Below are 17,243 nucleotides of genomic sequence, written 5' to 3' on the forward strand. Positions count from 1 at the left end.
GAGTTCATGAGTAACCAGCTTTTAGTGCCGCCATGCGGTTTGACATGGAATAGCAACAAATGACTCTACAACTTATTCTACAACTAATTCCTCAAAATATAAATAACATTTTAAAGCCTTAAACTATATATTAACTAATTCACAATCACATTTTTTTGTAAGTGAATGTAGTCTACTGTACATATCAGTCTTATCAACCACACTTACTAACAGTAACATTTTTTTAAAGAATTCTCTTCTGCTCCCCAAGCCTGCATTTATTTGATCCAAAATACTGCAAAAACAGTAAAGCGTTGAAATATTTTTCTAATTATTTAAAATAACTGTTCTCTATTTTAATTTATTTTGACACAATGAAGACTGAATCACGGGAATTTATTACATTTTACACTATATTTAAATAGAAAGCAGTTATTTTAAATAGTAAAACTATTTCACAATATTACATGGAGGCTTGATGAGCAGAAGATAATTCTTTAAAAAAAACATGAAATATTTTGACTGGTAGTGTACATCACATGTAACCTAAGAACACATGTCATAGATCCAGTTCACATTTACCTTCAGACAGTCCCTTACTCACATTTGATTATGAATGAATAAAATTTACATGTTGGGTTTTAAGCTGATTTTCAGCCCTATCTATTTAATTGTCTTATAAACCTTAAACAATGTTGACAAAACCATTTTGCCTGTACCTTGTGTATATGAGTAGCTATTTTGTTTTTCTTTGAGTGAGATGACATAGTGTGATACAGAAAATACAAGCACAATTATTCAAGAAACTATTAAAAATAAGTGAAAGTAGTCATTTGAATAAAGTTGAATTAAAAAAATCTAAATAAAATTAATTAAATTTTAATTTTAAACGTATACATTTTTAATTACTGAAAAAAAGAACAAAAATCACATTTAAAATATTAATAAATACTATAATAATATATAAATGTAAATAATACTAAATATCTCTGAGTCATACTAGTTATTTGTCACATTAATGATTTTCTAGGCCCATAAAAGGAGAAGAAAATTTTTATGTATCATTATATTTTTCTGCCATATTATATGTTTTTCTTTTACATCTTTTTTTTTCTTTTCTTTTCTTTGACACCTTGTGCTCCATAATGCAAATCATAGTTGAGCATCAATATGCCTTGGTCTGGTCTTTGGTTCTAGACTTAAGGCTGGCTAAGCATTGTTTTTCCAGTGCTGAATATATAGAAAATGGCACCACTGACTTAATTTTGCATATGAGATTATAGATTATTAGATCACTAATGATAAATGATATGGTTTAAGTAACTGTGACTGCTGATCTCCAAAAACAATAACATAAATACCCTGACAGAAAAGTTGCTCATAACAGTTAAAATGATTAACCTTAGTGCACTTAAAAAGCACTTGATGTTTTCACAGTTCAGTCATAGATAATTGATTATAGTGAAATATGTCACTTCAAGTTGATGTACTCTATTCTGTCTCATCATCAGTGGATTTAAAACTGGTGGTTATAGAAGTGAAGATAACTGGACTGAAAACAGTTGGTGGCTCCATTAGTCTAAACTGGACAAATCATTTATTCAGTGTAGTGATCGATCAGAACTGTATCTCTTCTGTCTCTTTTAAGGTCACAGGGTCCGTCTGTTTGTATGTAGACTGGAAAACTGGTGCAGTAACTGCTAGTAAATTTCACAATTAAATACAAAGAACTGGCAAGAAACAAATGTAAAAATGTGACATTATCAAGAACAGAAAAACTGTTTTCTTTTAAAACGTATAATCCAATAATCTTCATTATATTCGTAACTTTTTAAAATCAATGTATGAGTACTATGTAGACTGACTACATTATCAGGATAACAAACAATATTGGAAAAATTACATTTACATTGATATAATTTTTTTATTAGTCTATACTTTCTTTGTAAGATTAATCTGTTTTAATTTAAATGGTTTACAATCGTAATGGTTTATAAAAGTTGTTTTAGTTCACCGTGTTCTGTGGATACAGTAAAGTACTGGTACATAAAAGAAATAAACTATGCAAAATTTCTGATATTTCTCTATCTGTCTATCTTTGTTTTTATAATTAATTGTCATAAAGGAATGTGGGCTTTGAATTAAGAGTCTAATACACAAATCTGTAAGAAACTTTCACACAGAAATTTTAGAATTCTCACAAATAAGTTACTGTTCATTATGGTTTATTAGCTTAAATAAAAAAATAAAATAAAATAAAAATACAAAAGACAAAATGGCTTGATCCTAATGTAACCCGTGCTTTTATTCCAGCAGAGAGCACTGCAGTTTAACTCTGCAGTCAACTTTCCTTTCATACAGAGTTTTGATGTGGGGATAAAACTGAGAAATACATCTGCATTACAAGTTCCATTAACAACTATTTGTTATATTCTATATTATATCTCGTAATATGACATTTAATATATAAATGTGTTAGGGGAGACAGTTTTCCCAATTTCCCTGTAATGGACTGTCCATCCACCCAAGATACTAGAATAGGCTCCAGCTCCAGCATCCTCGCATCCACAAGCATTTTTGTATTTATTTATTTTTTATTTATGGATAGATGTTTCCCCTACCGTTATAATAATGATTTAATTCATTCAGAAACTGATTGTCATGTGATCCAGTGCAGATGCAGGGCAACGGGAATGTTCATGTATTGATCAGTGCCCTAGATTCAGGGTTCACACACACAGACACACACACATACATATGTCCTCACACATTCTCTCCTGAGAACCATCAGTTCATTTTTGTCCTCTACAGAGGACATTATGCTATTGAAATAAATGCCAGAGTTTTAAATAATGGTGTATCTTAAAGAGGGAATCATTACATTTATTACATTTAATCATTACATTTATTTATTTAAAAACTGGATTATTACAATTAATGGCAAAATTAATTGTTTGGAAATGTAAACTGATATTTCCTACAGACAGGATAGAAAGAACTGAATTAAAACAATTTTTTTTAGCTGCTGAAAATACTAGTGTCCTATTAATTTTGGCCACCACTGTAAATAATATACATTACACGAACATAAATATATACATGCAGATATTTTCTGTATATAAATATATACTGTATGTTTGTTTTTATATATTCATAATTAACACATTTACATGTGTTACATGCGTACAAACAAAAAACTTGGATGCGATTAAGCACAATTAATCATTGGCCAGCACTAATTTTTAAATTCTATTTTATTTTGATATTTTGATATTCATTTTAATTCAAGTTTAATTAATTCTGTTCTGTGCTTTTGTAATTTTGATTCATATCTATAATTTTAATAATTCTATTTCAGTTTTACTAGTAACTTTAGTATGTTAAGTTAATATACAAATCAAAGTCAAGTTTTTTTAAAGTATACCTAAACAATACTTTTGAAAGTTCTTTTGCCCCAGTGACAGCTTTTGTTAAATTTTTTTTTATGTAAGCGTAATAAATACATAATAAAACGTGACGCAGGGCACATCATGGCACATCATGGCACATCACAGCACACAGTTGCACATTAGTTCTTCCACATAGTTTAAAAAAAACAGATACCTTTACACAGTCATTATCTGATGCCACACTCGGACACTTTGAACCATGCACATGAATGGGCACACACAGACACACTCCCTTTTCCGAGTGTTATCACTGACGTGGTAAACCTTGGACAGGGGAATCCTAAATGATCTGCTGGAGGGCTATAAATGTGTCTGACTGAGCAGAAGTTGAACTGAGCCATTATGAACAACAGCAGAATCTGAGACACATCACCTGGACATGTATGTTTTACTGACTGTTCTCCTTCAAGAAAAGTGCTTCTGTTCAAGTTTTAGATTTTTTTTATTTGAGGTCTGAAAGTAAAAACCTAGAGAGGGAACACGCTTCAGACCATAGAGAAGGCACGTATTGACCACAAAGGCAGGTGGGCTCAGCAAAACACACGTGGCAGAAGGTGTTCAGAAGAGTTTGGACAGCATTTGAGAAGCCAACACAGGCAACCAAACTAAATCTCAGGTGGGTGAAAATGCCTTTAGAACATATTCAAATGATGTTTAAAAAGGTTGAAATATTAAATTAATTAGTTAAAATACAATCTAATATAATCTTAATATTGATATATATATATATATATATATATATATATATATATATATATATATATATATATATATATATATATATATATATATATATATATATATATATATATACCAGAAGTATATCATTTATTCGTAATTCATATATATATACACACACACACACACACATAACAAGCAAACTTTAAAATAGTGAAGATTACAAGTGCAGTTAAATGCATTGTACAATACATCACATGACTATACATTTTATACTAAGCATGAAAATAGTATAGTATTTCAAATCATCTTTATAATTGTCATTACATTATAGCATACAGATCTCATTATTGATTATGTTAACAGACTTAAAAAATGTATCCTAAAATAACCTGTTGTGCAATAGCATCATCATCATCATCATCGTCATGTCATTCTTTCTAGGAAAATAACAAATGCTTCTCAATTTTTTAAGCAAACTGTTTTACTGTTCTTTAAAAGCTCATATAAGCTTCACTTGATTTTTGTTTATATAGCAAATAACTAAGATAATCCACAATGTCAATCATATTCTGTTCATTGTCAGCGCTGAAGCCAGTGTGGAAATTATTTAGCACAGAACAGAGATCAATACAAAACCATGTGAGTTAAATCAACTGAGGAAGCGATTATTGTGATGCTCTTTGCATTCTGTGCATTTACTTACAAAAAAACTAGAATCCAAAACACAATATTTAAATCTTGAATTTTGAAATTCAGATTTGTTAAAGTATTGAATTCCTAATTCTTATAAATTATAAAAAATTCAGATAACAGTCTGAATTCTGAATTATTGAAATACTTAATGTCTTAATGAATGGTACATATTTATCTTTTGTATCATATCTTGTTATTTTTTCCACACCAATAAAATTATTTCATAACAGAAATTAGTAGTATCACTTTATCTTTATAGAACCTGACTGTAGTATCACTGACAGGCTTTAGCATTACTATTACATTTGTAGAGTAGAGAAGATGTCACAAATCATAACAATCTCAGTCCGACAAAACTGAAAATGGATTAATAAAACAGTAATATAACTGATATTTATATTTTGCAGACAATGGCACCACGACCAAAGCACGAAGATGAATCTGAGGGGAAGCCAACAGAAACACTTGATGGTAGGCACAGTGAATATTTGAGTATAAATTGTATTTGTATAAATTGTGTATCAAATTCAAAATTTAGCCAGTTTTAGTGAAGTTCGCCTCTTTTCTTTTATGTCTTCACTTAGTTCCCAGGAGGAAGTCTCTCTCCATGGCCCCTGCTGTCTCCACAGCGGCTCTAATTGAGGATGATCCCTGGGACATGCCTGAATTGCAGGACACAGGAGTTAAATGGGCAGGTATGCTAAATGTTTGTTTGTAAGCCTGGTGGACCTTACCAGAACTAACTAACTCTTTAAACCCTATACTATATCATATATGATACACAATGTTTAAGGCCTCTAAATGATCAATTCTTTCTATTTTTTTTTCAAGACTATACAAGATTAAATAAATAATTAACTACTTCACAATTTTCTCTCTTTCTGTATGTTAATTGTTTAGATCTGGACACTAAAGGGAAGATCTTGAGAGTTTTAACTATAGCAGCAAAGCTGATTCTGCTGCTTGGTTTTCTCTACATGTTTGTTTGCTCACTGGACATCCTCAGCTCAGCTTTCCAGCTTGTTGGAGGTATATTTTGAAATAAACACTTAAATAACACACTAAAGTACAGTTTTCAGTGATTGAAAGAATGCATTAGTTTCTTGGTGCATTAAAAGAATAGTCCACTCAGAAATGAACATTCTGTCATCATTTACACAGCCTTGTGTGTTCCAGATCTGTATGAATTACTTCTGTGGAACAGTAAAGAAGATGTGTTTGTATCCAAACATTGACTTCCACTGTATGGACAAGAAGTGTATATACTGAACAAAATTAAAAACACAACACTTTTGTTTTTGCCCCCATTTTTCATGAGCTGAACTCATGTAACTTCTATGTACACAGAAGGCCTATTTCTCTCAAATGTTGTTCACAAATCTGTCTAAATCTGTGTTAGTGAGCACTTCTCCTTTGCCGTGATAATCAATCCGGTGTGGCATATCAAGATGATGATTAGACAGCATGATTATTGCACAGGTGTGTCTTAGGCTAGCCACAATAATAATAATAATAATAATAATAAACTCTAAAATGTGCAGTTTTATCACACAGCACAATGCCACAGATGTCACAAGACATTGAGAGAGAGTGCAATTGGCATGCTGACTGCAGGACTGTCCACCAGAGCTGTCATTGAACTGAATGTTTATTTATCTACCATAAGCTGTCTCCAAAGGTATTTCAGAGAATTTGGCAGTACATCCAACCAGCCTCACAACTGCAGACCACGTGTAACCACACCAGCCCAGCACCTCCACATCCAGCATCTTCACCTCCAAGATCATCTGAGACCAGCCTCCCGGACAGCTGCTGCAACAATTGGTTTGCATAACCAAAGAATTTCTGCACAAACTGTCAGAAACCTTCTCATGGAAGCTCATCTGCATGCTCGTCGTCCTCATCGGGGTCTCAGCCTGACTGAAGTTCGTCATTGTAATGACTAGGGTGGGCAAATGCTCACATTCAATGCTGTCTGACACTTTGGAGAGGCGTTCTCTTCATGGATGAATCCCAGTTTTCACTGTACAGGGCAGATGGCAGACAGCGTTTATGGCGTTATGTGGGTGAGCGGTTTGCTAATGTCAGTTTTGTGGATCGAGTGGCACATGGTGCCAGTGGGATTATGGTATGGGCAGGCATATGTTATGGACAATGAACACAGGTGCATTTAATTGATGGCATTTTGAATGCACAGAGATACTGTGACGAGATCTTAGGCCCATTGTTGTGCCATTCATCCACGACCATCACCTCATGTTGGAGCATGATAATGCATGGCCCCATGTTGCAAGGATCTGTACCTGAGTGCATGAGTCAAATGGTGGTCACACAAGATACTGACTGGTTTTCGGACCCCCCCCCCCCCCCCCCCCCGGACCCCCCCAATAGAGTAAAACTGCACATTTTAGAGTGGCCTTTTATTTTAGCCAGCCTAAGACACACCTGTGCAATTATCATTCTGTCTAATCATCATCATGATATGCCTCATCTTTGAGTTTAGCTCATGAAAAAGGGGCCAAAAACAAAAGTGTTGCGTTTATAATTTTGTGGAGTGTATGTGTGTGTGTGTGTGTGTGTATATATATATATATGTTTCACAGAAGACAGAAAATCATACAGGTTTGGAACAACATTATGGTCAGTAATCAAAGACAGAATTTTCATTTTTAGGTGAATTATCCTTTTAAATGAACAGACAGGTGGCTTTTTAAAAAAGTCCCCAATATTCACAATAAAATATGAAATGTTCTCCTATGGCATCAGGTTAACGTCGAAACCTGTGAATTCTGTGCATTCTCATTGTTATTCGTAATGCATAACAAAAACGAATTATTTATTTATTTTTCAGGTAAAGCAGCAGGGGACATTTTCCAGGAGAATTCAGTGCTATCGAACCCTTTGGCAGGCCTGGTTATCGGGATGCTGGTAACGCTCCTAGTCCAGAGCTCCAGTACTTCCTCATCTATTGTGGTCAGCATGGTCTCCTCTGGTTGTGAGTACAAACAAACTCCAGAATTATGACAAGATATCAGTCCTGGCGACATTAACATTTATTAGAAATGTTAACATGAATGAATTAATGCATCAATCTAAAAATGAAAAGAGTATTTTGGTAACACTTTATTTTATAAGGTCAAATTCTCACTTTTAACAATTCATTTACTATGACATTTGCCTCAATAAACTAATTTGCAGCTTATTAATAGTAACAAAGGTAGTTGTTAGGCTTAAGTATTGGGATTAGGCATGTAGAATATGGTCACGTTGTATATGTGCTTTATGAGTACTAATAAACATCCAATATGTTTATAATGGGTATGCTAGTTAATAGTGAGAATTGGTTGATAAATTGTTATCAGTATTTCATAACTGACTTCAGATTGTCAGCTGTAAAACTCCACCTGACACAAATTGCCCTTTCTGTTACATTTGGTTCTGAAGCCTATTTTTGTAGCAAAATATTTGAATAGAACTGATGGACAAGATTTTATTAAAACTGGATCGCAGACTTGATGTCAATATTTGGTACAAAATCATAATCAAATCAAATCTTGATGTAGTAAATTCCACTTTTAATAAATGTATACTCCTCAACAGTGCTGGAGGTCTCAACTGCTGTTCCTATTATTATGGGGACTAACATCGGCACGTCAGTGACAAATACTTTTGTAGCCATGACACAAGTTGGCGACAGGAACAAGTTCCGCAGGTAAGGATAAGGCTTTAATATTAACTTCCTAATGTACGAACAGAACATTACTTGAACCAGGAACAGATTTCTTGCTTCAGAGAGAAATTTACTAAAATTGAGATTTAATTGAGATATGACTCTTTGTCCAGGGCATTTGCGGGAGCCACCGTGCATGATTTCTTTAACTGGCTTTCTGTCCTGGTGCTTTTGCCACTGGAAGTAGCCACAGGTTACCTGGTGAAGCTCACAGATCTCATAGTCAAATCATTTAATATCCAGAGTGGAGAAAATGCACCAGCCCTTCTGAATGTTATCACTGACCCACTCACCGAATCTATCATTGAGGTATGTATGAGCATGTGTGTGTGTGTGTGTGTGTGTGTGTGTGTTCTGTCGGTAAGTTGAAAGAAGTGTACATTAACAACAGGACAGAAAGAGTGAATTACCCCACACAAACACTTATATTGCCCTTCTATAAAGTACAAAGTTACAAGGAATGCAAAGAGCAAGATAGATTAGTAATCTAAAAATGACTAAACTTACAAATACTTAAAATTACAAACTATGTTAGAAGTATAAATATGAATAATTAATACTTTAAACATATTTTTTTAAAAGCTGGATGAGTCTGTGATAAGCGGCATTGCACTTGGAGACCCTGAAGCCAAAAACAAATCTCTCATCAAGGTCTGGTGCCAGACATTCTCAAACACGGTAATTACACTAACGGATTTCAGATGGAAGCGGAAAAAAAAACACATTATATTTTGCAAACATCTGCCAAACTACTGTGATTTTCTGATATTTCTGACAACTGACAAAAACATTTTTTTTTTTTTTCTAGACTGTCCAGAATGTGACAATGTCAAACTGCAGCAACTTCCCTTGTTGGGAATTGAAGAATGTTACAGAAGTTATTAACATCAAAAAATGTGAGTTTAAAACGACACCCGGTTTCATAGATACTGATAATCCAACAATAATTATGCTAATAGAGACTAAACAAGCTGTGGTCTCTCTCTCTATTCTAGGCAATCACATCTTTGTGAGCACAAACCTTTCTGACCTGGCGGTGGGTCTGATTCTACTGGCTTGTTCTCTGCTCATCCTGTGCACTTGCCTCATTTTAATTGTGAAATTGCTCAACTCGATGCTCAAGGGCCAGGTTGCTGTTGTCATCAACAAGATAATGAACACTGGTCAGCATCCTTGAGATATTTTAGAACCAGAAGCTATCTCCTGTTAAAATAAGCAAAATTAGTAAAGCTGGTATTTCAATTTGACTACACTATATTTTGTGTTGGCTGGTAGAAACAAATATATAAATATATCTTTGTTTGTTTTTTGTATGCACAGATTTTCCATTTCCATTTGCATGGCTGACTGGATACATTGCGATTGTGGTTGGAGCAGGAATGACATTTATTGTCCAGAGCAGTTCTGTCTTTACCTCGGCTATAACTCCTCTTGTTGGTCAGTGCAACCATTTGTCAAAGTTTGGCATTATTTACTCACCCTCCTGTTTTTATGTTTGGAATTATCGGTAACACTTTATTTTAAGGTGTCCTTGTTACACATACTACACATACGTAATAGAATTACAACCAGTTATGCGTAATTACATAGCAAGTAGCCCTAAACCAAACCCTAATCCTAACCCTACCCATATAGTATGTACATGTAGTTAATTAATATTACATTGTACTTAAATGTATTATCCACCTGAAGGACACCTTACAATAAAGTGAAACCAATGTGTTGATTTCTAGTCCAATTCACATACATTAAAAATTGTCAAATTTATTTTAACTTTTAAGATTTTTTTAAATTATAGTTTAAGTTTAAACTATTTTAATTTTAATGAATTTAGTACTTAAAGTTCATATTTCAAAGTAAAATTTTTTTTAATAATTTTAATTTTAGTTAATAACCCTAGCTAATTATCTACTGTATACTCATGGATGTGCCAACAAGTGCAGAACAGCTTCATATTTCATACCGGTACATGTTTTGTATATTAATGTAAAATATATTAATAGAAATATATTAGTGGAAAATTTTCACCTAAGAACATTTGGGTGTATTTAACTATTCAACAATGCACCTACAAACTAACAAAGCTAGTTTTATTTTTGGTCTCAGGTATTGGTGTTATAAAACTTGAGAGGGCATATCCTCTTTCCCTTGGATCCAATATTGGAACAACTACTACTGCAATATTAGCTGCCATGGCTAGTCCAGCAGAAAAGCTTGGAAATTCATTACAGGTTTGCATGGCATGCAAATATATTCAAATGTGTTCATAATCACACTCACACACCCAGATGTCCTAATGGCGTAACTCTTCTCTCCATTAGATCGCCTTGGTTCATCTCTTCTTCAACCTCTCTGGGATTGTGCTGTGGTACCCAATCCCTTTCACACGTCTTCCCATTCGAATGGCAAAGGCTCTTGGTCTACTAACAGCTCAATACCGTTGGTTTTCGGGCTTGTACATCATCGTCTGCTTCTTCATTTTCCCTCTAGTGGTCTTTGGCCTGTCTTTGGCGGGCTGGCAGGTACTTGTGGGAGTTCTTGTTCCCATAGTGGCCATTCTGATCTTGGTTATCATTGTTAACCTTCTACAGAAGCACAAACCCCAGTGGCTTCCTTCTGTTCTTCGTTCTTGGGACTTTCTTCCTCAATGGGCTCACTCTCTGGAACCATGGGATAGAGTAGTTACCATAATGGCTGCTCGCTGCTGCTGTTGCTGCAAGTGCTGCAATGTCACGGAAGAAGTCAAAGAGACAGGAACACAAGAAAATAAAGATAATGTAATTGAAATGTTTGACAATCCGACAAAGAACGCTGAGATCAAGGAGGCCAAGAAAACATCAGACAGTTGTGAAATCCTGAAGGCAACCTCTTTTTAGAGATAAACGGAGAATTATAGGTTATTACCGGACATATCCAACTCAAACTGGTTTAACACCTGGAGTTGACAGGTTATCAGTGGACTTTAGAGCAAGAGGAAACAAATATATAATTATTATTATTATTTTTAAAAGACTTACATTTATTTTGCTTTGTATATTGAAATTTTTATACAGAGATGCTATTTTGTACAGGATATTTTCAATGTTATTGTTAAATATGCAATCTTATGTTACATATTATGAGATTTTATGATTGTTCTTTTATTTGCATCAATGTGAAAAATACTTTTATTTTTAATACCTCTATGTGGAAATAAATGCAAGCTAATACACAAAGTCTAACATAAAATGTTTTAAATCTGATTTCAGCTCTGATCTGCACATTATCCTCTGTTTTACTGTTTCCATTTTATTTATGTAAGCTTTATTTAACACGGGCCTTTATATGCTGTAAAATATTGCGATGATTTTACAATATTAAACAGTTATTTCTTGCAATAAATTGCCTGATGCTTTCAGAATTTTAACAGGGTAAAAAAAACACAACCAGTTGCACTGTTACATTGAGAAATAAAGATTGACTTTGAAGTCTGATGATAATATTGTAGAAATTTTTACTGTATAGTACAGAAATAATATAATGTTGTTTAAACAATGAGGAATTAATATTGTTAAAGTTGACATTGGTTATTCTGCAGGAAAATCTCTAAATCTCTGTCATTTTCTGTTCATTTTCACTTTGAAATCACGGTATATTACAAAATGTAATTGTGATGAATATACTAATATACTATATACTAATACTAATGTAAAAATGACTGTGAAAGTAGATCACTAGAAGCCGTTGATATACAGTAATCCACACAAGGTTTTACAGTATACACAACATGGATATTTTCTCTTGCTCCTGTTGAAGCCACAGTATATTTAATTGTGATAATAAATACTTTATTACTAAATACTATATATAGAAACACTACAGTAAAAATTACTGTGAAATACTGGTAGCCAGGAAAATACTGCAAATACATACTAAAACAAATATACAAATATACTTTAAACAAATAAAACATTTAAATATAAATCAGATTTTTTTTGCCATTTGTATTTTATGTGTGAATGCTATTATTAATAGTGTAGTCCAAAACTAAAGTGACCTAACTGTAATCATCCCTCCTAGGGTTTTAATTCAAATTGCTTTATAAAATGTAAGTTCTCATCTTGTATTGACTACAAAATGATGAATATGTGGAATATTATAAATCAAATGAATTATGAATGAGAAATAGTCTTTTCTGAAAACTTCTTACCATGTTATCACCATAACAAGTTTATATCTTATATTTATCTTTATATCTGCATGAGCATTTACTGATTCAATGTAAACACAGTGAACTGCAAATCATCGTTTTTTAATTTCGCAAGTCCCAGAATCCTTGTCACTTTTACTGATTTGTGCAATGTAACATTCCCCTCAATTATATCTCTTCCTCTATTATAGTTAATGATTCTTCTACTTAGGGCATGATTATGGGTCACATATCCCATGTTCTTGCATGTTATCAGACAAACTCATGATGTATTATAATTTTTATGGCCAGTGGGCAGGTTTGAGGCAATTAACTCGAGCTTTGTCTCAATATCTGTTTCATCTTCTATCAACCTGTTTATGACATGCCTCTATTTTAAGGGCCTTCTTCAGCAAGCAATGAAATGGCAGAGGGCGAAGGAGGTTGTTAAAGTTATCAATTAATTGATAATAACTGGAATAAAGCAGACTCAGAGCAGGATGAAGATGAGGGGGAACAGCTTTGCCCTCTTCGGCCATATCTTTATGGTTGAACATGTTATCCTATGGTGTCTATCAGCAATATTTATAGAGATTACTAAGTACTAAATGAACACTGCTGTGTCAGTTGTGCTTTCCTGAATAATAAAAGATTGCTAATGATTAAATATGAGTCTAAATAGAAGTTATTGGAGCTAACTCAACACTTTTGAGTGACTGTGGTGCAACAATTTTTTAATCTTGCTTTAATTATTTAGTGCATTTTAGTATAGGGACCAATTCTTACTAATAACAATTTGCTTATTAGCATGCATATTACTATTGGCAGTTTATAAGTAATAAAGCAGACATTATATATAAATATATATAGATAACTTGAGACCAAATTTCAGGTACAAGCTTTTAATGACAATTAGTGATATACAAAATTTCCATCTCAGCATTTCTTGTTGCTGCTTGTTTGCTCATACTCCTACCTTGGGAATGCTGAGTCAGTGACATCATGATAAGATCAAAATAAAAAAAGAAAGCTTGTTATTCCTCAAGGCTTTAGAAGTCCTGCTGAGTCCAACATCGATAACAGTTACAGTAGCTAGAATCAACTTTATGACGTAAACCAGCATGTTACAAACAACTAAAAATACTCATGTAGTGAAATAACTACGATTCTTCAGATCTAAAATATGTTGCAATCACATCTAATAAGATAATACAATAAGCAATCCTAATGTCAAATGATCTGAGACATCGTGTTCCTGATGTTAAGTAATTAAAAATGAAGTAATTAAAATGTTCTCAAACACTTCATGAACTCATGTCCTTATTGCTGTTGATTTAATTGAGGGCAAAACACACAATTACGTAAGTAGCATATTATCCTACTGTACTCTTCTTGCAGGCCAACCTGGCTTCAAATCCCTGTTTAATGGGATGATGATCATGACTTGCTTCTTGTGTAGATCATATGGCAACCTTCTGATTAGAAAACATGGCTATTTATTGCTAAAAACTGGGTTAATCCTAAATAGACATGTTTGAATTTGAACAGATCAATTAGTTTCACCATGTAAAATATATTTGTAAATGAAAGAGGTGCCAATATTAGGGCACTGTGTGTGTTATCAATAATAGCTTGATGATAACTTCAGCTTTTTTTCATGTAGTTGCAAAGGAAACATTTCTAAATTTTTATCTAATTTATCTTGATGTTCTAAAATAACTTAAACTGAAATAAGCATTACTAATTATTACTAAAAGCCATATGTAGTTATAATGCCCCTCTGCACACTCAACTAAATTACCAAAGAAAATGGAAAATTTTAAAATGTATTACAAATATTAGTATAGTACAGTATGCCAGTTATACTAAAATAACATTGTTGTGTAATATTAAAAGATCTGTCATATTCTAGTCTTTTCCAATAAAGAACCTGGTACTTTTGATGGTAGGCTACTTATGAAGTGTTGGGGACATAATTTACATAATGTAATTACAAAATAAATGTAATTGTAATTAGTTACTGTTACTGATATAAATGTGTAATTAAATTAGTTACTTATGAAACTGTTAACAATTACAAAGGGGGTTACATCTGATTGTTTTTTTTTCACACACACTCATACAGATTGTATTGATTTATTTCATAAATTGCAGTGACTGCTCTAAAATATGAGACAACAATGTTTTAGGAGTTTACGGGACATGCTTATCCATAACTGTTTTATTTACTATTTTGGATTCATGCATATGCTTTATTTTTTAAGATCAGCTGTTTTTTTTTTCAAGACATTGTTAAATGTTGTTTCCTTTCCTATGCAAAGATTTGATTTCAAAAACAGTATCATAGCTACTAAACTATTTCTTGTTATTGTTTTAAATCTGTATTAAACCCTAGAATGATCTCAAAGTAAGTGTTATTTTGTGGCATCTTTGCTTTACAATTAAACTATTATAATCTTAATTCAAGTGATGAAGGATTTGGAAAATGACGCCATCAGTGTTGAGTACAGTAAAGTCGAGGCTACTGTATGTTACCTCAGTCATACACTTAACATTGTTTTAGCTGTAAAATAATTTTCACAGATTATTGGAGAAACCAACGCTTTACAAGAAATACTGTTATTCTATTATTAAACTTTCTACTTAAAAGTAACGTTTAAGTAAATAAAGTTTCTTTGTAAGTATGTGCGCAATATAGCAATTTTTGAGCGAAAATACTTTTTTATTTTATTTTAGTTTTTTCTCCAGTCAGTGTGAAACAACAGCAGTTTAATAGTGAAATAATACTGCCATCTGGTGATGTGAAAGCAGTTTAATTGTTGTCGCAGATAGGCATTAATTAGACCACATATAATGTGTAGGTTTATAATTTCAAACAACTGGAATGTATGGAATTGAAAGGTAAACATTTATACTCTTAACTTTTAAAGACTTTTAATAACAACATACTTTTTTACTGCTTCACGTCAGATCCCTATTTCCTGGTGTATGTGTCCTAGTACCCGCGCTTCCTTCCTTCAAGAAATCTTTTTCTCACGGCCCGCGCTGTAAAGGTGCGGTCTCTTACCATCGTGAGAACTTTCACACGCGTTTGGCTGGCATCCGTCCGCAACGTACTCTCGCGATAACAAGGGGCCCGCTCTCATAAGCTCCCATCACAAGCGACCGTGAGTTCTCGCGTGACTTCAGAACTTTCCCACGCCTGTGATTCTGCATTATTTCTCACACTGCCCCTCCCCCTCGTCTGTTGCAGTGTGGTGCGGAGCGAGGGTATGGAATTACATTTGCTTCAATAAAAATGAACGAAACTTTATAAAAACTGAACATAACTTTTTCAGAAAATATCAAAAATATGCCATTACAAAAGAAGAAAAACACAATGAAAATGAAAATGAAAAAAAAAATGAACTCGCACAAAATTAAAAGGCTCTTCAAATATGCTTCATTCTTTGTTAATGAAAAAGATTTGTTTTCACTAATCATGGATTCTGAATGCATTGCCACAGATTTCGCTTACGCTTTCACAGTTTTTCGTTTGGTTTTGACACAAACTTCTCATGGTGGCGGGATTAACAGTGATCTACTATGATTGGATAGTGAGCTTTTGATGGACAGGTGCTCTCTGAACTGGAAGTACAGACTCCACTCAGTGGTGCGCATATTGGAAAGCTCTCGCACTGATTTGTATTACTAAATATGTAAATAATATTTGACCTTCAATCGTCTCAGTCTGTAAAGGTGAGCTCTTGTCCTTCAAGGCAGCTTGAAGTAAGCTTGTGTTACTGAATGACAATAATAACCCAGAACAAACTTGCACACTGTAACATGAAAAGCTTGTATGTTATTGGTTACTTCAATAACACAAGCTTACTTCAAGCTGCCTTGAAGGACAATTGGAGGAGGAAGACGATACTGCTCCGTGTCTCTCCTGAGAGCTCTTTATGTAACGTAGGCTAGCGAGTAGTACTGTGCAGGTAAACCTCACTCCCTGATCTCAAGAGATGCACTAATGGCTTTAGCCATTTAGCCTCCTTGTTAGTACGTCCGCCTCCCATGCATTCTAACAGTCCTTATAGCTTTCTTATTAGTAGATACTGAGATTACATTCAAATAGTTTTCCATTTCCTTTAAGAAAACAGAGAAGACAGATTTACAGTTGGAGAATTTGCATTTGTTAATGTGAAATTTGTTTAGGAAAATTTTAAATTAATAACAAAACTGATATTTTCGTTTGTGGGGTCAGAGTAATAATACCCAAATATAATGTTTTTCATATGTACTGCAAAGCCTGGCAAAATCTTAAACTTGACAAACACACCAATATCATCCCAAAGTTTCTGAGTGTAGTGACATGACCAAAATAAGTGTACAGTTTCTTCAGAACTCGAACAAAAAGAGCATGTAAGATCAATGTCAGATTTAAATCTTTGTATAAACTTCTTTACATGGTAGAACCTGTGTATGAGCTTAAAAGAAATTTCTTTCACTTTGTCTGTGAAAAATAATAGGCTTGTTTGAGATATGCCTTGCCTCGTCTGAAATG

General features: G+C 33.4%; 1 protein-coding gene across 2 annotated transcripts; it reads left to right on the forward strand.

The window, feature by feature from the left end:
* Window positions 1-3,597: 3,597 nt before the first annotated feature.
* Window positions 3,598-11,947, forward strand: slc34a2a (solute carrier family 34 member 2a). 2 transcript variants are annotated; one of them, XM_026204151.1, is made up of 13 exons: window positions 3,598-4,044; window positions 5,210-5,273; window positions 5,387-5,497; window positions 5,703-5,831; window positions 7,654-7,797; window positions 8,403-8,514; window positions 8,646-8,841; window positions 9,115-9,210; window positions 9,341-9,428; window positions 9,528-9,695; window positions 9,853-9,969; window positions 10,639-10,763; window positions 10,854-11,947. In XM_026204151.1, the coding sequence occupies exons 2-13, from the start codon at window positions 5,213-5,215 to the stop codon at window positions 11,406-11,408; spliced, it is 1,902 nt and encodes a 633-aa protein (XP_026059936.1). In that variant the 5' UTR covers window positions 3,598-4,044; window positions 5,210-5,212; the 3' UTR covers window positions 11,409-11,947. The 2 variants fall into 2 exon arrangements, with proteins under 2 accessions (XP_026059936.1, XP_026059935.1); XM_026204150.1 differs by having other exon boundaries at window positions 9,341-9,695.
* The last annotated feature ends 5,296 nt before the right edge of the window (window positions 11,948-17,243 follow it).

This window comes from Carassius auratus, chromosome 26 (assembly GCF_003368295.1).
Source record: "Carassius auratus strain Wakin chromosome 26, ASM336829v1, whole genome shotgun sequence".
Lineage (NCBI taxonomy): Eukaryota > Metazoa > Chordata > Actinopteri > Cypriniformes > Cyprinidae > Carassius > Carassius auratus.

What these genes read in the sequence shown, in the direction of transcription:
- slc34a2a (XM_026204150.1), top strand. Translation starts at nt 5,213, where the DNA reads ATGGCACCACGACCAAAGCACGAAGATGAATCTGAGGGGAAGCCAACA. An exon ending in AGCTTTCCAGCTTGTTGGAG is followed by an intron (nt 5,832 to 7,653) that starts GTATATTTTGAA and finishes TTTATTTTTCAG; the next exon opens with GTAAAGCAGCAGGGGACATT. An exon ending in GCCAGACATTCTCAAACACG is followed by an intron (nt 9,211 to 9,340) that starts GTAATTACACTA and finishes TTTTTTTTCTAG; the next exon opens with ACTGTCCAGAATGTGACAAT.